The sequence below is a fragment of the Labrus bergylta genome, chromosome 14, assembly GCF_963930695.1.
Source record: "Labrus bergylta chromosome 14, fLabBer1.1, whole genome shotgun sequence".
In the NCBI taxonomy this organism is placed as follows: domain Eukaryota; kingdom Metazoa; phylum Chordata; class Actinopteri; order Labriformes; family Labridae; genus Labrus; species Labrus bergylta.
The window spans coordinates 222,214-246,577 of record NC_089208.1 but is presented as its reverse complement, the minus strand read 5'-3'; the positions used below and the strand labels follow the sequence as shown (position 1 = coordinate 246,577).

At 42.2% G+C, this 24,364-nt stretch overlaps 1 protein-coding gene across 4 annotated transcripts in view; it reads left to right on the top strand.

Annotated features, from left to right (window-relative positions):
- The window catches only part of LOC110002344 (dual specificity protein kinase CLK4-like), a 444,306-nt gene that overhangs the window by 418,345 nt on the left and 1,597 nt on the right, over window positions 1-24,364 (top strand). Inside the window, exons 2-14 of one of the 4 annotated variants that reach the window (XM_065963027.1) lie at window positions 382-894; window positions 2,417-2,661; window positions 5,235-5,397; window positions 12,117-12,208; window positions 13,579-13,673; window positions 15,628-15,769; window positions 15,995-16,061; window positions 16,144-16,257; window positions 16,738-16,904; window positions 20,819-20,913; window positions 23,559-23,688; window positions 23,774-23,856; window positions 24,049-24,128. In XM_065963027.1, the coding sequence (XP_065819099.1) occupies window positions 12,172-12,208; window positions 13,579-13,673; window positions 15,628-15,769; window positions 15,995-16,061; window positions 16,144-16,257; window positions 16,738-16,904; window positions 20,819-20,913; window positions 23,559-23,688; window positions 23,774-23,856; window positions 24,049-24,128 (1,010 nt within the window). In that variant the 5' untranslated portion in view covers window positions 382-894; window positions 2,417-2,661; window positions 5,235-5,397; window positions 12,117-12,171. Of the gene's footprint in view, window positions 1-381; window positions 895-2,416; window positions 2,662-5,234; window positions 5,398-10,853; window positions 11,098-12,116; window positions 12,209-13,578; window positions 13,674-15,627; window positions 15,770-15,994; window positions 16,062-16,143; window positions 16,258-16,737; window positions 16,905-20,818; window positions 20,914-23,558; window positions 23,689-23,773; window positions 23,857-24,048; window positions 24,129-24,364 lie in introns of those variants that run through there. The other 3 variants (XM_065963024.1, XM_065963026.1, XM_065963025.1) reach the window with 3 other exon arrangements.

Genomic DNA, 24,364 nt, shown 5'->3' with positions numbered 1-24,364 from the left:
CTCTTCTCTGTCTCTCTCTCTCTCTGTCTCTCTCTCTCTCTCTCTCTCTCTTCTCTCTCTCTCTTCTCTGTCTCTCTCTGTCTCTCTCTTCTCTCTCTGTCTCTCTCTGTCTCTCTCTTCTCTCTCTCTGTCTCTCTCTCTCTCTCTCTCTCTTCTCTGTCTCTCTCTCTCTCTCTTTCTGTCTCTCTCTCTCTCTCTCTCTTCTCTCTCTCTCTTCTCTCTCTCTCTCTGTCTCTCTCTCTCTCTATGTCTCTCCTTTCTCTCTCTTCTCTGTCTCTCTCTCTCTCTCTCTCTCTCTCTCTCTTCTCTCTCTCTCTTCTCTCTCTCTCTCTCTCTCTCTTTTTGTGGTGTGTTCGGCCCCTGTCGGCTTTTTTTTTGCAGATTCGACATGTTGAATCTGCGTTGGCGGTCGGTGAGAGGAGTCTCTCTGATTGGCTGTTGGGAGGTTTCATTTCTCTCCAGCTCTCAGGTTCAGTAAAGCCTCCTGAGCATGTCTCTGTAGTCTCCATGCTGCGACTGTACTGCTGCAGACTTGCGATACTGTAAGGCTGCATGTATTCAATAGACTGAATTCTAATCCAAGCTGAGAGCTTTCACATCTGTCTGTCAATACAACTGGCAAGGACGGCTACTCTTCATTACAAAGAGCCGTGTGTGTGTGTGAGTGTGTGTTTACGTGTGTGAGTGTGTGTGTGTGTGTGTGTGTGTGTGTGCTCTCCACTAAATGAAATAATGAAATGTGTCACCTGCTCTCCTCTTCTCGTTGCATGTAATGAATCACATGTTGAAATGTTGCTCACTGGGAGCAATCTGTCTCTGTGAGAAAAACTGACCTCACTGTCTGCATCCTCCGGGGGAAAGTCCAACCGCAGCGCCCCCATGTGGCCACAGAGGGTAACTACCATTTGGGTATCTTTCTATTGACTGGACTATTTGTCCAGTGGGAAAATAATAACTAACTATGATCTACATTGTACTAAAACATTGCAATCACCAAGGTAACAGAACCAGACAGATAAAAAAGCCCCAACAAATGAGGCAGGATACAAAATAAGGGTCCATTAAACATACTAAGAGTGGGGGCACTGGGGGCTCAGTAGCAAGTGCACACCCTCCATGTGTGGAGGCCGTGGTCCTCCAGGCGGGTGGCCCAGGTTCAAATCCGACTGTGGCTCCTTTCCCGCATGTCATTCCCCTCTCTCTCTCTCTCTCCCTGATTTCCAGCTCTGTCCACTGTCCTATCTCTCTCCTAGAGAAGAAGATTCTTAAAATCAGGACATTTTCTAAGAATTTCCCCTCAAAGTTAGGACTAGATCCTTGTAAAGATGAAAGTTATTCACAAAGTGTCTTAGCCCTTAAGAGAGCTCCTCAGGTGTCAAACTGTGAGGAGGACTTTTAACAAGATGAAGAGTTTCTCAAGCTGAGGAGAAAATGGAGAAATGTTCTCAAAACACTACATGAAGAATAATCTTTTTGAATCATTGTTGGCCGAACAGGCACAAAATAATTTGTGCAGATATTCATCTCTGACTTTCTTCAGTACAAAGTGAGACATGAATGTTGAGTTTCTGTATATGTTTTCACCTCCACATGTGCATCCAATCCCTAATTAAGACCCTTCATGGTGATGTAAGCATGTGCAGAGTGGGCATGTTATTTCAAACATCTTGTAGGCTATGCAACAAGATATACAAACATTAATGGGCAGAAACAAATCATAACTTGACTTGTTGTGTCACAAAGTCTCTAAAATGAATTTAATAATGACCTTTACTGGGGAAGTAAAACTCTTCTCGCGTGATGGTGTTGGAGGAAGCACTTCCTATTTCAGTTTTCAAAGGCGAAGATATTTTTATTTTTTATGTTTGGGGGAGAAATAGAAGCCTGTGGTGCTGGTGGTTGTGCGTCAAAGCCATCGTTAAAATGTCATCTGTTGCCTTTCATGTGTTTGCACCGAGCTGAAACCAAACTTCTTCCTGTTGAGAGATTCTGTTTTAAGATAATACGACATGAATATATTTCCCACCAACAGCATGCAGCATGAATTAGACACACAATTAGAACTGAAGCTTAGATTTATCATAAATATTCCTGGATTGTGGCTGCTTAATTTGCTGAACAATCACCTTTTAAACCCTAGATTTTTGAATATACTCTTTATAGAATATGTTGGCGAGAGAATATGAACATTGGCCAAAGAAAAATCTAAATTATGCATTTCATCTTGTCTTAAGAGGCAGGGGAATCTTTTTTTCCTTCCTTAGTCCTTCCTTAATATGATATAAAATATGAACACCTGTCAACATGTTGTACTTTTAAGGAGTCCCTCTGTAAGAATTAGTCATCCTCTCCATGTGGCGTTTATGTTTTACAGTTGATGAAGACAGCCGGAGTAAATTAAGGATTTGTATCATAGATTCTATCCACAGCTCCTGCGGCCGAGGCAGACTCAGAGGGCAGAACAAACACCTAGCTGTGGGAGTGTCACCCACCTGGGGGAGGGGCTACTGCCCTTTGTGATGTCATGAAGGGAAAATCTCCAAACGGCCTGTGTGAGCACACATTTTCTGAAAAGTGGAGCAGGCAGAAGACGGAGCGGAACAGTTGAACACTGTTCAACTGTTAAACACTGTCTGTTAAACACAGAGTTAGAAAAACATGGTAAAGTATATTCTGCATCATACATGACCTTTAAAGTCAGTGAGCCCCTGGTGGCGAGTGTGGAGAATAGCAGAAGGAACATGCTGTGCAAAAATAATCAGACACGACGAATGATTTATTCTTAAGGATGATTTTTATGTTTGTCCAAAATGAAGTGCAGATTTTCTATTACCTCAAACGGCTTGAAAATAGCATGTACAGCTGCCATAAATAGGAAGCTCATGCCTCTGAGCCTCCCGAGGTTTAGCTTATAGGCCCTGAATGTTTACGGCCCCGAGCAGGCTTCGCCTCATGTTTAATGTACATAAAGTCTTATAGTGTCATGAGATCAGATGTACGGTACATACTGTGACGGTCAGTTACTCATCAGCTGCAGCTGCTGCCAGGTTGACTTGACACCATTTAAAGAATTAATCTCTACCTGAATCACATGAGGCGCCGAACCGTTCCATTTGTAGCCACATGCGTCAATGAAAAAGCAATATACAGTATTGAGGGGTTATAACAAGAGGTGAATTGTTAAAGTTTCTTGAAGCTAGCTTGAAGCTAGTCCCAGATCATCTCGCTGTAGGTTGGGGGGCGCTCCGTCAACTCGAGAGCCCGGCCTCTACTCATGAAATCGTATATTATTGTATTGTAATACATCGTATGCTTACTCATGGTATCATATCATCATAAGTTGATACAACTTAAATGCCAAATATGCATCAGACAAAAAATGGTGTCACATTGTATGAGATTGCATCCCATCCCATTGCATGGCATTTGGTGAGGTTTATCATACTGCATCTATCATATTGTTTGATATTGTATAATTTAGTGAAAAGTCAAAAAGTTAAACAAACATCCCTCAGTGGGTGCTGGATCCAAAAAACATGAATAGGTAAAGATGCTCTTGAGCATGTTGGCTCGAAACATCACTTTTTAATAAATCCTTCAAACAGGAGCTTCTTGGTGTTCAGATCTTGTTTTACTTTCTTTCCCTATTGATTGATGTAGTATCATATGGTATCATATCGTTTGTTCAACAACTAGAGATAAAAAATAAGAATAGATAAAAACTTTCGGTTGTGGCTAAATATAATTTAGAATATAAAAACTTTTAATGAGTTATTAACACACAAAGCCTGAATATCACACTGTGTTTCAAGATGGAATTGAAAAACAATCTGATTTTTAATGTCATTTTAAGATCTTTGGACTTTTACAGCTAATGGAAAACAGAACACAACATATGGCGTGGGATCTGCCTGCACGTCCTCTGACATAATCCACTGGGAGATTTCATGTTCCCATGCTGTTGGGATGTTAACTTTAGCTCGGCTGTTGCAGACTGTAAAGCTAAAGATAGTATGTTTGAATGTCCTATTGTCTTAACATGACAGTTTAAAGGTCGTGCATTTTCGGGGTGCTGTAGCTCAGGCACCCGTGTACAGAGACTACAGTCCTTGTTGCACGGGTCGCAGGTTTGGTTCCCGATCTTGACGCTGTACATCTCTCCATCTCCCTACTTTTCCTGTCTATATTTCAGCTTCATATGTTTGCTCACAGACTTGATTAAGCACACTGACACTAGTTTTAATTATCTGCTTGTTTGCTTTAAAAAACATGAAGAAAAATACATTGGGCCTAGAATAGAGCTTTGAGGAACACCTCGAGATTTGTCAATCACCCATGACTGCCATCTCTTGGGTCTGTCATGATTGAAGTAATTCAAACATTGATCCAAAATGTAACTGGACTTGGTTGAAGGTCTTGAAGTCACCTGTCCTTCGAGAGGCTTTTCAAGTTCTGAATTAACTAAGTAAGAAAACAGTTGCTTATTTACACATCCAGGAAGTACAGAAAACAATCATTTATTCAGAGTTGTGTTAGTTGCCACCTGGCAAAAGTCCAAAGTTTAATGTAGCTAAAGGTTTCTGTTAAAGGAAGTGTTTTCCTTCAGTTGTTCTCATGTGCTTACTTGCTGGCTGATTAATATTGGGTTTCTGTTTAAAGTTTTACAAAGGGAACAGTCTACACTGGGTTAGGGTTAGGGTTATTAAGTGACATAATGTGTTGTGATTCTACATAAATATGAATCTGTATAAGTATCTTAACTGCTTTATGTGGTTTAAACCTCCCTCCTAATGAAGGATGCTGACACACAGATTTCAGTGATGTTGAATCAAAACAACACACACAGCCGTGATTGGACCTTTAACAGGACCTGAGTCACAAACCATTATAACACTCCAGTTACACATTTCAAGTTATCTTGAATTAAATTTGGGTTGAACGTGTCATGAGTGTCCAGTATCATTGGTCTTTACACAATTTCCTGAATCATCCTGCATCAACTGTTCCAGATCGGACACAGTACACAATGTTTTCTCCTCCTTAATGAAAGAGGAGCCCCCCTGGGTGAGGCCAGGGGTCGGGGCAGGCGCAGCTCCCCGGGTCCCTTTTCATTGCAGCTGGCCGAGGATTTTACTGCCTAGAACTACACAGGAATGTTCACGTCTTGGTTTTCCTGAAGGACATAATGTTTTATTGCGCCGCAGACACCATTTCTGTCTCTCCTTGTTTGGCAGCTATGTGGCATGGCAACAAGTGTTTGCTTTCCCTCCTGGGGTGGATTAGGTTTAGAGGAAGGTGAAGAGGAGGCGGATACTTTACCAACAAACAAAAAACAAACAGCAGCGAGCCAGAGCGGTGGCGAGGCAGACGACATCACAGCCTCAACAACAATCACAGGTAGGCTAAACACATCGGCAATGCATCTGAAATAAAGCATGATTCCACTTTGACTGCAAGCCTCAGATATGCATTTATCCATACTATTTTTTTAACAAATGTTTAGGGAAAGTTTTGCAAGCTTTCTTAGTCACCCAGTTAACTCATTAATGCTGCTTGGTGCCAAACTCCAAACTGTGTCCTGTTTCAGCAGCTCTATGTTCTGGTATAAAGTAACACTAAACTCCACATGTAAAACAAGCGGCAACCTCCGGTGCTGAAAACTGAAGCGCAAACTGAAGTGCAAAATCCTGCAGTTCTTCGAGTGTCCACTAGAGGCTGGCTGCAGAAGCACAGGAAGTCACATACACACCCATTCTAAAAAGCAGAAATAAACATGTTTACAGCCTGGTTCAAAAAACGAAATAAAATCTGCTTAGCTCGTTTCTCAACGGTCACACTGTAGGGGGGTTAATTTTTTGACGACTCATCCGTTTTGATTTGATGAAGGATAAGAGTTATTCACAATAAGGTGTGTGCAAAAACATTTTTAGGGAAAAAAAAGTTATTTTTCTTTTTTCAAGTTTGATTTTTTTTGGTTGCAAAATGACCCCTTTATATTATTTTGTACCACCTGTTTATTTTCAATTTCATCATTTCAACCACACTTTTTTAAAGCAGTTAAACAAAGTATGTGAAGCTTCGTTGTAGCTGCATTTTACTTCAGTGCAAAGTCATGAGTTGTTTGCAAAGTTATGCTTTCAAAGTAGCTTCCCACAACACAGCCCACATAATCTATTAAAAGCATTGTCTTGGTGGGACACCGGCACACACAGCTCATGCTGCAACATGTGATTCATGACGACAGGGCGTGCGTCACTGTATTGACTTTATTAGTGTCCTGAAATGCTGTTGTATATATTCATTTAGTTGTTTAATTAATGCTTATAATATAACAGTCGTAACAAACATGTTATGGTCTGTTTCATCTGCCAGCCAATCAGAGAGGCTTGTTGTTCTTGGCCGTGACTTCAAGACATCTAATTGAGTCTTAACTGGAGACAGCAGTGCAGCAACATTAACTCAGGATGGGAAAAGACAATCTGATTCCGGGTCTCAGTGTCATTAGAGTGCTATGTGAGTAAGAGCTGCCCTCCTGGGCATGCAGTGCACTTAGGAGGCATAGTGTTCATTGTTAGAGCTGTAGTATGTGGGCTGGTTGGTTTTCAGAGCTCACACTGCTGATAGATTTCATCTGAGTGGATTCTCAACCACTTCAGATCGACTAAAACTGATAGGCCTGAATAATCCCCTTCAATCAAAGCTAAAGTCTCAGTATCTCAGCCATCTGAAGAGGATTAGATCATATTCCAGTCAAAGTACAAAATGCCAAAGCTTCAGGAATACACCAGCATAAAAAAGTCAGACAGTTAGTTGGTAAAATGGTCTTGCGAACTACATTTTGATGCAATGCATACTTTATTACCGCTCTCACATGGACGGTCACTTTCCATGTGACAGCGGTAATAAAGGTCAAATACAAAGCCAATTAACGAAAAGCCGTGTGTCTAGCTCCAGCCTTTAAAGTCGGATCTGTACGTTTGGCACCCCAACAGGAAGGTAGCAAAGAAGTAGGACGGTACTGATTGGTTACTTTGGTACCATTCCCAACTTTTGACAGTGGAAACGTCAATAAATGCAAACCTAACCGAACTAAGCTGAACCATTTCAGCGCTTTGTGGAAACAGGGCTTTAGGGTCTTTAATAACCTATAGTGTGAGGGCACTCACTCTTTCTGCTCAGTGAGAGTGTTGAGAGAATCAACTCATTGCAATGAGGTGTGTGTGGCACTGATTGGCTGTGATTAAGCCCAGGTGTGGGGAGTTTTTATATACTCTGAGTCTCCAGTTTTCGGTGCTGACTCATTATCTCACCTTCAGAGGTAGTGAGAGGTTCTCTCTGTGGTTTCTCGAGTGGTTGGTGTATCTATAAACACCAACTAAGAACTTTCTGCATTAGATTTCCATTGCCTTTCTCCTCCTGCCTTTCGTTTTGTGTTTTCTGGGTCTCCTGGACAATTTTGGTTTTGAGTCAGCTGATTGGCAGCAGTGGTTTAGTTAATCCTTTTTGGTGCATTATTTAGGTTAGGAAGCCTGTTTTGACACCCCTGGGTCCGCACTTGTGTCCCAATCCCCCCCCCCCCCCTTTTCTGACACTATAGTTTGTTTGCTTTGGACTTCATCATGACCATCACCAATTTGGACCAAACATTGTAGAATAATTACCTCAAGTTTGGTCCGTGTTCACACAGAGAAATTTGCCAGTGGACCAAAATGTGTGATGCTCAAGGATGATACTCTCTAATTGGTCAGAAATTCTTGCGTCTGTCAAAATGGACAGACAGCAACACGGATTGATGTTGGCTCTGGTCATCGGTTTTTAAATTACGAAGGATACAGTTTGAAAATGAGGCGCAAACATAATGTTTATGTTCTGGAGTCTGCACAAATATTGCACTCAAACTCAACTTCATGGTGTAGAAAGCAGCACAATTGTGAGTGATTTAGCACATTTTTTTATATTGTTTCTTTATGTATCCTATCAAGTGATGGACGCCCAACCCACCAACAACTTTAATGTTCTTGGAGCTTCCAAGCTTCCTATCATGTCTAGGCTGACTTAAAATAATTCCACTTATACTTAGAGGTCTCAAAAATGTCACAGGACCACGAACTGATCCCTGGGGGATGCCACACAACAATTTGCAGAGAATTATGCCATTCTATTTCTGTAAAGGAGCTGGTAAACTACCATAATTCTGGATATATATTGAGTCTTGACTGTAGTGAGAATGTGGGGCCCCTTTGTTGTGCATATTGAGCTGTATGAGGAGTGAAACCTTCTACACTCCTGGCACTGGTTGGAGAGTTGTGAGTGTTGGATGATCTTAAGTGAGTGACAACGGTCCTGCATGTTGTCAGCAGGAGTGAGTCGTCCTCTGCCACGATTTACAGTCAATGGAGATATGTGAGCCAGCACGGAGAGACTGATCCAAATCTGAGCAGGAGAGGAGGAGATCTCTACTCGGGAGCAGCTAACACTCCTTCACATTGTTGGCTATAAAAAGAAAAGCCATATAGCATGTTACAGACCTGTCTGCTTTGACATATGTTAAAAGTAATAGGACAGAAAACAAACACAGGGGATGCATTAAAACCATTTTTTGATGTAAAAATGTTTAATTTGGAGGGAAAATTCTTGAATTCTTTACTTTCTGTCAACAAACTGGAATATCCAAAGCCACTTCTGCTGGTTGCGCGTTACTCTGGTTAATAATGTCTGTTGCAGAGGTAAAAAGAAACAGCTGGAGCATACAGTAGAAACACTGCAGGGGGTGGCAGACGAGGTGGTGAAAAGATAAATAAGAAATAATGTGGAGGGAAACAGAAGCCCCCACTGTGAATGGCATGTCTGCTATTTGTGGACGAGGGACAGAGAGGGACGGGGAGGGGTTTGAATTGCGTCGGATTTGCCACCGCAAACCGTAAGCTTGTGAACAAACTGTTGTCGACATATCAATCACTCATGGAAACTTTGAGTAGGCTTCAGAAATACAAGACACAGTTTATAAGACAAGGCTAACAATATTCTGCATTTCTGCATTTCTTAGTGTAAATTATATAACAGCTGATTCCGATCAAGCAATCTGATTGGACAAGAGCCTTTCCATGATGATCTAGGATGGGAAACTTTGGTCAACGCAAGGGCCACCTTAATTTAATTCTCACTGCCAGAGGGCCAAATTGTAGCATACAAAAACAATTACATTCAAATATGTCTCAAATTTAACTCAACATATACAAGTGATCCAATATTATTATGGACATATTTCAGATTTTGTCTTGTTTTCCAAATACTTCCAATTAATTGACATGTAAATATTTAACTGAGGGCCATATTGAGGGTTGATGGGGGCCGCCAGTTGCCCACCCCTGATCTAGGAGAACAACATCACTGGGACTTTTCTCAATATGTATCACTCTGCCTGAATACTTTTAATTAACATTTACTGCTGACAGTGTTTTTCTTAAATAATCAATTTCATATCTCAGAATCACTCAAGAGACTTTAATTTCACTGGTTTCATGATCAAATTCATCAAAATCTTTAAACATACAAGGAAAGGTTCATATTACAGAGGAGCTGCTCTGTGGTAACCATGGACACCAACAGTAGAACAGAATGTTTGGGTTGTTTAGCAACAGTCTAATTTCAGTTAAATTGGGGGACTAGTTGAGCTGTTGTTGATTTTTTACTTTTTACTTATTTTTCCTGCTTGAATAACTGTTGTATAAAAGTAATATCACACTCGAGGGGTCAAGATGTTGTTCTGTACATCAGTGCTGATTATCAGTACAACATCACACCCTCTCATGGGATATCATGGGTAAATCAATAACGGGGATATGATCAAAATCTTGTCTGCGTTTAGCCAATACCTCAATATACCTCATTAATTTCTTTCAATTGAACTTCTCTGTTGTTTTTAAAGATTTGGAAACACATCGGTGTTATGCTATGTTGCAATTTTTCAATGGAAAAAAACCTTCTTTGACTAAAGTCTGAGAAAGGGGACCTATAAATATGGTGTTTTCTTTTTGTTTGCCAAAAGCTACAGTGATCAGCTGGATATGAAAAATGAATGCGCCCTTTCAAAACGAAGGGCTTTAAAGTTTTTTTTGGAACCGATTGACTTTGGTCTGAGTACATTACCTCAGCTATTGATGTAATGTTTTGGTTTTGTTTGTTGGTCGGCAGGATTAAAGAAAAGCTACCAACCAATTTTGATGAAACTTGGTAGAAAGGTGTGTTAGAGTCCAACAAACAATCAAAGTTTGTAGTTACTCTGGATTTGTCTCGGACACAAGCAACTTGTAAGTCTTACAATTGTGTAAGTTTATCTTTACATAGGTTCATTTGGACAATGGTTTGCAGATTTGTATCATATACAAATGTGAGCTATTTACTTTGAGATTTCCCCTCTTCAGGTGCATCTCTAATTGGTAAGATTATCATTTGGGGGGAAACGTTGTAAATTTTAATGGTAGCTTATTCTTGAAATAAAACAAATAACCAACAATGAATGAATCAAATAATCCACGGCAACACAATTCTTTTTCTCAACTTCCTGTCCAACAGTATGGTTGATATTCTTGTTAAACTCAGCCCTATCTGATGACTGCTCCAAAAACCTACTTTCCCCACAAGGACCATTATGGTTTCATGTTAACTTCTCGTCCTCTGGAGGCTGCCGGGGGTCGTAACTCAGCCTTTTTTCAAAAGGCCAGGGAAAGCCCTGGAGCAAGAGAGACACCAATAGGTTTGTGGGTTGGAGGGATGTAACACTATGTATAGCTCTGAAAACAGAGAGGAGGGTTTCAGGGGTAGAGGAGACTGGGAAGACTTTGACCCTGTGGATCAAGGGCTGTGGAGGACGGAGGGTTTGCATACCAGGCGGAGCACATAAGAGGAGCTGCTAGGGTCCTGCACCTCTCTTTACAGCCAAACGTGACATTTCAGTGGATTCTTTTTCTTCTAAATCAAGTTTCTGCCTTTACAAAGCAGGACAGAAATAACACAAACGTACCAGAGGAAGGCTCTGAATGGTTCTTAAACTTAACTCTTAGGACTTGAGTTCTTACCATACCAACAACAGATCTCGTGAGTAAAGCTCTTCTCAACTAGCACCACTTATCTTTTTCCCGGTTTGAAAAACTCAATTTAAACCCAGTTGAATGCTCAGATATTCAAGGAAATTCAAATTCAAGGAATGTCGAATATCCTCAAAGAAGCATTTTATAGAGCATGCATAAGGAATAGGAGAGCCAGTTTGTAAACAGTGAGTACAGCTTTACAAATGGCTCTCTGTTTTATTAGCTTAACCTATGAGGACATTTTTTTTGTATCCTAGAATGGTTGAACATATTTCCATATTTGTCACAGACTTTTGGTTCTCAAAGGATGAATACCCTCAAACTTTTAATTAAGAATAAATATCTACCAGATACTGGAAAAATACTTAAGTTATGTAGCTGCATGCTACAGTTAGTGCTAATACTTACACGCAAACAGTCGTGGTATACTGACTATTTGTCCTGGTTTGTCCAGAATCGTCCCCGACTGACACCAACCATCGGTGTTAAGAGGCTTCCTTTGATTTTTTTTTTTTACCCTTTTAATGGAGAGACAGGACAGTGGATACAGGTTGGAAATCAGGGAGAGAGAAAGCAGGGAATGACATCCGGGAAAGGAGCCACAGGAGGGACTCGAATGCAGGCCGCCCGGATGACCAGGGCCTCCATACATGGACCACTGCGCCACCAGAGTCCTAGTTAAAGAGGCTTCCTGGGGTTTTGGAGATAGCCTCAAGCAGACACTCAAAGAACTGCGATTTTTTTGGTACTGTCATAGGTGTTTGAGAGAGTCAGCTTTTCTAATATGGCAACCGCCATGGATGAGCTTCCAAAACAACCCTTTAGAAACCAATGGATGATGTCACTCAGACTTCGTCCATGTTTATGCCGTCTATGGTGTAAACCTACTTTGTAATAAATCTCTATCTGATAGTGATTGTTCTCTCAGATTAACGCAAATAGAAAAACGTATTACTAACTTTACGATGGCTGTTTACAAACCTTTGAATGACATTGTCACATCAACTTGTGTTTTTTTCTTACCAGACTCTCCACAGACTGGAGCAGAGTGGTGACAGAGCCCAGTGTTTACTAAAGTATTATGGGCAGGAAGGACAACGAGTGCACTTCTTGGGGAGGTACTTCTACTTGTGATATTGAAATGTCAATGTCTCATGAGCGGGTTGCTATGGCGAAATGGAACCTGTTCACCCTGCAGAGGTTCCTCCCTGCTTACAACTCACTCACTATACATTATCAAGCTTATTACATGGAAATCAATAACTTCAAACAAAATATTGATTTGGAAATGATGTTGTAAGAGCTGCGTCTATGGCAACATTTTACTCTGTAGCTTTCATAAAGCGGGCTAAACAGGCTTTCATTACTCAAATTAAACTGACCATTTCAGAGACAAGTAAATCCATGAGAATCAGCCCAGTGTGAGTGTACCCTTAGGCCCTGTTCACACTTGACTTCTTTTTTCAACTGCCAGCGCCTTTTTTTACATACAAGCCTATGGAAAATGGAAAATGGATGACGCCTTTTTAAAAAGCGCTGCGCCCGACGCCTTTTTCAGTTGAATTAGACTATTTCAACCTTTCAGAAAAGCACTGGGTGACGTCAAGCGCCTTTCTGACAGCTGACCAATCAGAGTAGTAACCTTCGTCCCTTGTTACCGGTGCCCAAAAAGATGTCATGCACCCAAAAATGGCGAACTTCCACCAGCTATGTGTGCATTGCGTGTCCGCTCCGGTCCATTACGGTTCCGTGCATCCTCATCCTTCAACACCCAGCGGCTGCGTTCTCAGTCTGCAGCACAGAGAGCACAGCCGGACAGCTGGAGTACGGAGACAAAGGAGTTTAACAGATTCACTCGCGACAGCTCGAGATAATACAATGTTCGTGGTATAAAACTCAGTGAAAACCTTATAAACACACAAACAAACACACAAAAGGTTTTTCTGAACCGTCAAAACGGAGAGTTTTATTCAGAAAATAAACCGGATGTTTTAATGTTGTATCGGTGTCTGACTTCCTGTCCCGTTTGTTCTTTTCTGTGCTACATTGATACGTTGTGCTCCGGCGCGGTTGCACCGTGTGGCTAGATCCCGTTGTTATGGTTACAGAACACTCGCGCATAAGCGCTCAAAAGGTGGCGAAGGCAACACTTTTTTCTGAAAAAAGAAGTCAAGTGTGAACACGGCCTTAGTCCTCCAGAGTTTGTGAGCCGTGTCCCCGCTTGCAGCTGTGTGCTTTTTGTTAGTGACGTTTTCTTCTACTTAACATCGGTGATCTATCGACTGATAACAGACTGTTGCTATGCGTTTCTGTCCAATCAGCATCAAGTGTATAATATAGCTGTGTAATAATATGCCTGAATTAAACTTCCAATATTTGTGTTTGAGAAGTTTAATTAAGTCATGAGGTTGTAGCTGCAGTCATTTGGGACACAGCTGCTTCTGATTTAGAGTGTCTACATTCACCTCTCTGTCCTATTTTCTTGTAGACGTTGATGACCAAAAAACAGAAGTCCACGATGACAGAGAGACTGGAGGCTCAAACCACTACAAACCCTGTAGCTCCCCAGAAAATTATAATTTGGTAAGATCCTCTTCGTTCTGTTATTAGCACTTTCCCTTTCTCAGATTTTTTACTGACTTTGAGCAGGCAGCGTCTGAGGTTTCAGGGGATCTCTCAGTGTTAGCATTTTTTGTTTTTAGTTGATGGTTCTACAAATTTTGGATCTCAATATGTATTTTTATGATGCATGTATGACTTATTTTGTTCCGTTGTTCTGTCTTGGAGGAATTAGTTAACTGCATTGCAGGGAACAAAATGTTTATAATGTGACATAGATTGCCTTTAGTCCGGGTTGTTGTGTATCCAGTCCCTTGAGTTGACAATCCAGTGCCAAAAAGTTGGACTTGAAATAAAATTTGATATTATAATGTAATTTGGTTTTGACCTTTACGTTGCTCTGAGTGATTTCAATTTGTTTCAACATGATATTGTTTGTTAATTTAAAGGAAACATATTATGCCTAATACACTCCACCAAGTTTTTCATACACCTATATGTGTCCCACCAATCATGAGAAAAGTCCATCCTCTCCGTCTTCTTCCTGCTCCACTTTTCAGAAAATGTGTGCTCAAACAGGCCGTTTGGAGATTTTCCCTTCATGACATCACAAAGGGCAGTAGCCCCTCCCCCAGGTGGGTGACACTCCCACAGCTAGGTGTTTATTCTGCCCTCTGAGTCTGCCTTCTCACCGTAAACAATAGGACATGGAGCGAGAAAGACCCTTCCAGAGAGGGGGCGTGGTCAGACACAGCTCATTTACATACTTAAAGGTACAGACACAGAAACAGCCTGTTCTGAGCAGGGCTGAAATAGAGGGGTTTATAGACATGATCAAATACAGGATCAGAGTGGATTTAGAACAAGAAACTTCACACACATGTTTTGAGGAGCTCTGAGACTTATTTAAACTGAAGAAGAGGAGGAGGAGATGTCACCTTTAAGCTTCAGAAATTGGTTTACCCAAATATGGATAGGCTACATTTTTCTGATGGTTTGATCTTGTCCAGCCGAAGATTTCTGCCTTTTAATAAGGCAGTTTTTTCTTACCACTGTAACTTTTGCTGCTTTGCTAAAGTGCTCATGATGGATAGGCCGGATCTTTGTAATATAGCAATCAGTAAGGTCTTTTACCTGCTTTTTGTAACATATCAATGAGTAAGGTCTTTTACCTGCTTTTTGTAACATATCAATGAGTAAGGTCTTTTACTGCTTTTTTGTAACATATCAATCAGTAAGGTCTTTTACCTGCTTTTTGTAACATAACAATGAGTAAGGTCTTTTACCTGCTTTTTGTAACATAACAATGAGTAAGGTCTTTTACTTGCTTTTTGTAACATAACAATGAGTAAGGTCTTTTACCTGCTTTTTGTAACATAACAATGAGTAAGGTCTTTTACCTGCTTTATGTAACATAACAATGAGTAAGGTCTTTTACCTGCTTTTTGTAACATAACAATGAGTAAGGTCTTTTACCTGCTTTTTGTAACATATCAATGAGTAAGGTCTTTTACCTGCTTTTTGTAACATAACAATGAGTAAGGTCTGTTACCTGCTTTTTGTAAAGTGTCTCGAGATAACACTTGTTATGAGTTGACGCTATACAAATAAAAATTGAGTTGAATTAAATTGAAATTGAATTGTCACAAAAAAAGACATACCTGGGCTTCCCCTGCTTTTTTGGTGTTTTATAATCCTCTTCCTGTACCATTTTTTTGCAAAACAAACTGTTGTATTTTTTAACATCCTCTCCCTCTCTCTCTCTCTCTCTCTCTGTCTCTCTCTCTCTCTGTCTCTCTCTCTCTCTCTCTCTCTCTCTCTCTCTCTCTCTCTGTTTCTCTCTCACTCTTGCACTCATATTTTTATGTTGACAATCTTTATGTCTCCAACTAAACCACCTTCACCCACACCTGTCTTGCTCACTTAATCTTCCAAATTTGTCCAACCTTCAACTCAACCTGACGACAACTCGCTGAAGCCTGAATGTGCATTTCCTGGCGACAATGCTGTCAACACTGACGGTGATGGAGCGGAGAGGAGTCACAAAGCAAAGAGCTGCGAGGTGGACGAAGAAGAGGGACACCTGGTGTATCACATCGGCCTGGTGATGAAAGAGAGATGTATGTGACTTTAACCTTTTGTCTTTGTTCTGTCTGCATGGTCATGGCTTTGATTTTAAAAATATCTAACAAGCGAACATGAAGGTTATTGTGAACTATTTATCAACACTGATTAAGATTTTTAAAACCTAGTTTGGACCAGGCTTCATTTATTGCAGTTGTACTTTCTTGCATGTGTCTTGAATACGATATTGCTGTGACTCAATGGATGTCTGTCCCATGCAGATGAGGTGGTGTTGACGCTGGGAGCAGGAGCCTTTGGAAAAGTGGTGGAGTGTATCGATAGAGAGAAGTAAGACCTGATGAGTTCAGACACTGCATGCTTTCTTCTTGGCTCCAGTGTAGAAACTCTTTTTATCTCTGTCACATTTCAGAAACGAGCATGTGGCCGTGAAGATCGTGAGGAACATTGAGTGTTTCCGAGAAGTTGCAAAGTCTGAGATCGCAGTGCTGGAAGAGATCAACAGCCTGGACGATGACAACAGATTGTGAGTTTAGTTGCAGCAAACCCACAACATTCATCCAAGAAGATTAGGACATTGAAACCACTTAGCGTTATCTTCCATGTCTGAGCGTAATTCTTCTGAATTAATGATTTTCTTCATTTTGTTTTATTTTGATTCATCTTTATATTCCATACAATATATATCAACATGAAAAGCTATCCATTCGTTTTGTTTTTACTTTTAAGACCTTAACATCATCCATCTCAAAATGCTATGTCATTGCGCTTTCCATCGCTGGTTCACTGCTAGCTTGTTCAATTTGGTGTGCCACGCCCCAGGAAGTGATGTCATACCCACATAAACTTTATTTTTTATCACATACTTCCTTATGATTAGCTCTGTATTGATGTTTAGTTATTTACATGTAAAGATAAACATGATTCATCTTAACTGTCCCACTTGACCCATATTCACCCTATTTAAACGCTCCTGTTTGTGTATCTCCGACTCTCCCCCTGTCAGTGCCTGTGTGAGGATGCTGAACTGGTTCGAGCACGAAGGTCACATCTGCATCGTGTTCGAGCTGCTCGGCCTCAGCACCTTCGAGTTCCTGCGACAGAACGAGTTCCTGCCGTTCAGCGTGGAGCAGATAAGACACATGGCCTTCCAGATCTTCAGAGCCGTCAGCTGTGAGTCAACTGTGTGTTTGTGTGTGTGTTTGTGTGCAAGACAGAAAGAATGCTTATTTCACAAACGTATTAAATATTCATCAAATCTTTTATTGAAATTTGTGTCAAAAGCTTATAATTCAGTCCAAATCTTTATGTGTGGGAATAAACCAGAGCGGCCAGGAGAAAAAAACCCATACTGACACAGTGTGAACATGTAGAGTCCTGACCGATGGAAACCAGTCGGCTTCTTGTCAGTCAGGACTTTATATGTTCATACTGTGACTGCTTGGCCTGTTACAGCCTTTGTGTTGGGGGGAGGTCGTGGGTGGTGGGAGGCGCTGGAGCAGCTCGGGTGGTCACATATGGTCCAGCATCTGCTTCTTCTGATGCTTGTATTGACGGCGATGGCTTGGAGTGAAGGACTTCTTGATCTTCCTCCATGTAGAGACCTCCTCCTGCTCGCACAGTTGTTGCCTCCTTTCATTTGGAAGCACCTCTGCTGTCGGAGTGGAAGACGGCTCAAGGCATTTGCCGGTCTTTCCTTGCAGCTAGTTTTGTAAGCCCTCCAAATCCGGTTCTTTCTGGAGGCTCTCAGCCCTCAACCTTGGTTATCGTCTTGTTTTTGGCGGTCGAGGCAGCGGCTCTTCAAATTCTCCAGCTGCTCTGCTTTAAACACTACAATACTGACAACCTCTTCCTCCATCGCCTCCTGCTCGAGGAACTCTTCCTCTGCTGTCAGCTTCTCAACAAGCGCCTGGTTCTTGTTGGTTGTCTCTAAAAGCTGATTCGTGACTTCCTCCAGCTTTTTCTGGAGGCCGTCAGCTCTCAACACTTTCAGATCGAATTCCCTCTGGAGGTCCTCCACCTTCTTCTGCAGGTTCTCATTGGTCTCCTCATGTGCAGTCAGTTTGGAGGACAGCTCTTGACATCTACTCGTCATTTCCTCCAGCTGATTCTTCAAGGCCAGAGTATCCTTGGCGGTTTTGATGTCGCTGCTCAAGGTTTCTTGCTGCATGTTGTTAATCCTTTGCACCAGGGCTTCTTTTTCAGCTTTGAGTCACTTGAGGCCGTCTCCTGGAGCTTTGTGTTAATCACTGCAATGACACCAACGAGCTCCTCCTTGCTTTTGGTGGAGTAATCCGACATGGTCGTTTGTGTTGCAAAGTCCGAATTCAGGTGCTTCAGTTCTTCTTTCAGCATCCTGTTCTCCTTTTCGCACTCCAGTCTCCCATCATGCTCCAACTTCAACCTTTCCTCCAACTCCTCGATGATGTTCTTGGAAAGCTTGAGCGTGGATCTGGGATCTGTAGAACTCCATTGCTTAGCGGAAACAGGGTCTTAGATGTAGATTTGTTCTTGTTGAATTGTCTTATCGGACAATCCTGAATCTCAACGAATGTGTGGACTGGTGTAGTCTCAGACTGGATCTGTCAACAGGTGTAGTCTCAGACTGGATGTGTAAACAGGTGTAGTCTCAGACTGGATCTGTCAACAGGTGTAGTCTCAGACTGGATGTGTAAACAGGTGTAGTCTCAGACTGGATCTGTCAACAGGTGTAGTCTCAGACTGGATGTGTAAACAGGTGTAGTCTCAGACTGGATTTTCATATTAGGCACGATTGTTTCGTACTGTGCCTAAGCACAATTGTGCCCCCCCCCCCCCTCTCTTCCCTGCTGGATTGTTTTTGTGATTGCTAAGACGCTCTCCCTCCTGCCACAACGACCGTGCAGCTCAGAGGGTGAAACGGGCCCTGTGTAGCGCTGATACAACAGTTTTTTGAAGCGACAGGAGCTGTTTAGAATCACGTCATGTAGCAGGTCCACTTCCTGGTTTGAGCACGGTTCACATCTCCCACAGACCTGCCAGAGAACATCTCTTCAAGGGTACTTGAGCATGTACCCGAGTACGATGTGTTCACACTGATCACATGAACCGGATTCAAGCGTACTCAAATCAGGGTCCGGGTCCTTAGTGTGAAACCAGCCTTACATTTAGTATAACCCTACACTGATCTACAATTCTAAAGGCTGAAATTAAATTAACCAAGTATTATGAAATTAAATGAAATAAAGGCAGTGTTGGGGTTTTTATCAAGTCAACTTTGGTTATATTCTTTAATAATTATACTTAATTATTAATAATATAAATAAAATATCATTAAACTATGTTTAATCTCGTTTTGGGGCACCAACCTGTAATCAGGTAAATATAACCTTAATAGTTAATAGTTATTTAATTACTAATATTATTAATAATGAATAACTATATTTAATAAATTGAAGGCGTGAAATCCGTACACAAAGCCTTCGCACCCAGCTTATATCACAATGTAAATACACCAATAACCACAAACAACTGCTCTCTTGAAACATTATCAAGCAAGGCCTGATGGATGAGGTGTAAATGTGTGTGTGTGCAGATGAGTGTGTATGTAGAGAGAGAGAGAGAGAGAGAGAGAGAACCATGTGGCTTCGTCACATGGTGACAAAAATGGTGGACAACAAAGGAAGCCGTGTGGCTGCCTTTTGAAATAGTTTGAGCTCTCTGAGCTGAGTTCAGTAACTGTTACTTAAACACCAGAAAGCCAGTGGCCGGACTTTGATTCAACGGCGGGTACACTGGTCTTTCTGTTTGAGAAAGCCGTTGACTGAAGGTAAACTAGCATAGCATTAAACACATAGGCGAACTCAGCAGTTCATTACAATAAAACAAATGCAGCAGCTTACAACAGATAATAAACAGAACGTGACGTGTCGTCAACAATGATGCATAATTATCAGTGGGTATAAAAGAAAACATAACTATTTCTGAAACTATTTCTGCCCAGACCAAAGCTCTTACTTGGGGTAACTCCTGGTGATCGTTGCAAAGTTGGTTAGATCGTCACTCTGTTGAATGTTAAATCAACAGATTCAGGCAGGTTTCCTTCGTGGCAGATGTTGGAGGAGGGTAGCGGGATTCAGATCTTCGACCAGAGCGCTGCTCTATAGGGTCTTCTGGTTGTAGGAGCCGAGTTCTTTATGTGTCCTTGTGGATTCAGGGATCAGTGGGCTTCCTTCAGCGCTCCTATCCAGTTGCGTTCAATGACGTCTTACGAAAAATCAAAGGAAAGAAACTCTTCTTTTTGCTGGAACCTGATAGCATCTGATTGCGCCCAAAACTCCTAAAAATATGCCATGGAAGTAGTCAGCTGAATCCTCTGATGCTTGAATTCAGCATGTGAAGAGCTACCTATACTGAGCAACCTCAGCTCTGGAGTTTAACCTATGTAAGTCAAGAGGAGGAAAGGCTTTGTCTCGAATGCTGGAGTCCATCATATGGAGAGGGTATCCTCTGGTGTCAGCAGACCACACTTGAAGAACAGGAAAGGGTTTGTCTCGAATGCTGGAGTCCATCATATGGAGAGGGAATCCTCTGGTGTCAGCAGACCACACTTGAAGAGAAGGAAGCAATGCCTGGCGATTGCTTTTAAAGACTGGAGCTGCCTTTGGGTTTACCTCAGGCCTCCTCCAATGAGGATAGAGAATTCAGACACCCCCCCACTTTTCACACCTATTCGTTGGTTTCTGTTGGGGGGTTGCTGGGCTAAGACCCCTTTGTTCAGTTCCCTCCAAAATACTCTAGTCAGGCTTGAGAACTGTGATACAGGCCTGAGTCTCTTGTCCCATGCACATGGCTGAGGCCCAACAGCACTGAACCCCAAAACTGCTCGGGGACTCCCTTCTTTCATCGGCAGCCCCTTCTCTCTGACATCTTGCCATGAGTGTGTATTACATGGACTTCAGTATCGTGGTTTTGGGTTTTTAAATCTTGCAACACATTTGTGTAGAGAACGGACTTGCACGGTGTTTGACTAATCGTAATAAACCATCAAATATCGAACTTAAAACATACACAAAATATAAAGTTTGTTTTTTGTGTGTTTTTTTTAGTCCTGCATCGCAACCAGCTGACTCACACTGACCTGAAGCCAGAGAATATCCTGTTTGTCTGCTCAGACTACGACCTGGAGTACAACACTGACATGGTAAAACAGAAATCAAGTCATGCAGTGAAGGTGATTGAGCAGTGGAGGTGATTGATTGAGCAGTGGAGGTGATTGATTGAGCAGTGGAGGTGATTGATTGAGCAGTGGAGGTGATTGATTGAGCAGTGAAGGTGATTGATTGAGCAGTGGAGGTGATTGATTGAGCAGTGAAGGTGATTGAGCAGTGAAGGTGATTGATTGAGCAGTGAAGGTGATTGATTGAGCAGCGGAGGTGATTGATTGAGCAGTGAAGGTGATTGAGCAGTGAAGGTGATTGATTGAGCAGTGAAGGTGATTGAGCAGTGAAGGTGATTGATTGAGCAGTGAAGGTGATTGAGCAGTGAAGGTGATTGATTGAGCAGTGGAGGTGATTGAGCAGTGAAGGTGATTGATTGAGCAGTGAAGGTGATTGATTGAGCAGCGGAGGTGATTGATTGAGCAGTGAAGGTGATTGAGCAGTGAAGGTGATTGATTGAGCAGTGAAGGTGATTGAGCAGTGAAGGTGATTGATTGAGCAGTGAAGGTGATTGATTGAGCAGTGAAGGTGATTGATTGAGCAGTGGAGGTGATTGATTGAGCAGCGGAGGTGATTGAGCAGTGAAGGTGATTGATTGAGCAGCGGAGGTGATTGAGCAGTGAAGGTGATTGATTGAGCAGCGGAGGTGATTGAGCAGTGAAGGTGATTGATTGAGCAGTGAAGGTGATTGAGCAGTGAAGGTGATTGATTGAGCAGTGAAGGTGATTGAGCAGTGGAGGTGATTGATTGAGCAGTGAAGGTGATTGAGCAGTGGAGGTGATTGATTGAGCAGCGGAGGTGATTGAGCAGTGAAGGTGATTGATTGAGCAGCGGAGGTGATTGATTGAGCAGCGGAGGTGATTGAGCAGTGAAGGTGATTGATTGAGCAGTGAAGGTGATTGAGCAGTGAAGGTGATTGATTGAGCAGTGAAGGTGATTGAGCAGTGGAGGTGATTGATTGAGCAGCGGAGGTGATTGATTGAGCAGTGAAGGTGATTGAGCAGTGAAGGTGATTGATTGAGCAGTGAAGGTGATTGAGCAGTGGAGGTGATTGATTGAGCAGCGGAGGTGATTGATTGAGCAGTGAAGGTGATTGAGCAGTGAAGGTGATTGATTGAGCAGTGAAGGTGATTGATTGAGCAGTGAAGGTGATTAAGCAGTGAAGGTGATTGATTGAGCAGTGAAGGTGATTGATTGAGCAGTGAAGGTGATTGATTGAGCAGCGGAGGTGATTGATTGAGCAGTGAAGGTGATTGAGCAGTGAAGGTGATTGAGCAGTGAAGGTGATTGATTGAGCAGTGGAGGTGATTGATTGAGCAGTGGAGGTGATTGATTGAGCAGCGGAGGTGATTGATTGAGCAGTGAAGGTGATTGAGCAGTGAAGGTGATTGATTGAGCAGTGAAGGTGATTGATTGAGCAGTGAAAGTGATTGATTGAGCAGTGGAGGTGATTGAGCAGTGAAGGTGATTGATTGAGCAGTGGAGGTGATTGATTGAGCAGTGAAGGTGATTGATTGAGCAGTGGAGGTGATTGATTGAGCAGTGGAGGTGATTGAGCAGTGAAGGTGATTGATTGAGCAGTGGAGGTGATTGATTGAGCAGTGAAGGTGATTGAGCAGTGTGTGTGCTGTTGGACAGCAGTAGGTTTTTGGGGAGCAGATGCTCAGTCCGTGGAGAGACTTGGGCTGGGAACTAAAGGGTCGGCAGTTAAAAGACCCGGTCTGACACGTATTGAAATGGGTCTGGTTGAGAGGTGCAAGCTAATTTCCTGAGCACTGCCGAGGTGCCCTTGAGCAAGGCACTGAACCCCAAAACTTCTCTGGGACTCGCCTCTATCATGTGCGGCCTGCTCACTCTGACATCTCTCCATGAGTACATTTACATGGATTTAAGTATCCTGTTTTAGATTTTTTTCGTGTTTTCTCAGAAACCGGGATAACCTCTAATGCTAATTTTGAGAAACAGATTTTGCTTTCTGGAGAACTCTGAAAGAAAACAGGATACTGTGGCATACATACACCTTATACCCCAGTTTCTGACGGCTGCTGATTCCTGAGCAGGCGTGTCCTCATCCAAACATGGCGGCGTCTTACTTCTGGAGCAACGAAGAAACCCAGTTTTGTCTTTCGGTGATGAAAGAATTAAATATAACAGGAGGTTTAGATGAGAGAAAGCATCATTCAATAAGACACAGTGGTCTCAATTTTCTCAGGTTTCAAAATTCAAGCAGTTTGTGTTGTAAAAACAGTTATCACAGACGGCTTCACAAATATAAGATACATTAGCAGAAATCAGGATACTAGTATTGATCATGTAAACTGGGATTTGAATAACCAGGTTTCTCTGTGTGTATGTAAACACCAGATCCCAAATATGATCAACACCTGGACCAGACTCATAACTGGGATACTCAAACTCTCCATCAGTGCATGTCCACAGGGTCCTGACTGTGCATGTGTGTGTGATACTGGCCTATGTGTGTGTGTAGCACGTTAGAAAACAGTGTCAAATCTAAAAATATCAAATCTTAGTGTGTGTGTGTGTGTGTGTGTGTGTGTGTGTGTGTGTGTGTGTGTGTGTGTGTGTGTGTGTGTGTGTGTGTGTGTGTGTGTGTGCGCTTGTGTCTCAGAGGTGTGAGGCGAAGAAGCTGAGGAGTCTGGATGTGAAGGTGGTGGATTTTGGAACCGCCACATTTGACCACCAACACCACGAGTCGCTGGTGTCGACGCGCCACTACCGAGCTCCAGAGGTCATACTGGGTAACATAACTCAACTACATCAGTTTGTTGATATTCTCTCTAATAACCTGAGTTTTAAGTGTTAATCGTGTGTGTTGGTGCACAGATTTGGGCTGGAACCAGTCCTGTGATGTTTGGAGTCTGGGCTGTGTCCTTATGGAGTTTTACCTGGGACGTACTCTCTTTGCGGTAAACACACACACACACACACACACACACACACACACACACACACACACACACACACACACACACACACACACACACACACACACACACACACACACACACACACACACACACACACACACACACTGAAAAAACGCAAACATACACATACACATTAATCTTTCCACCCTAACTTTCTGATTTCTGTTTCAGACCCACAGCAGTGTAGAACATCTGGCCATGATGGAGAAAGTCCTCGGACCGATTCCTCCCCACCTGCTGAAACAGACCGGGTTAGCACTTTATCAATTTAACAACCGTCTTTTCCACACTGTGGCATTTAAATGTCACATATTATCCTCCTTTTCAATTTGATTTGACAACATCTTTAAGCTTTCAAACAAAACTCCTGAAGACGTCCTGAATGTTCAGGGTGAGCTGCATATGCAAACATAAACGGACACATTTTTCACTCCGACTTTATTTTTTCTGCCTGCACCCGAGTACATTTTCCACATGAAGTCGTGGT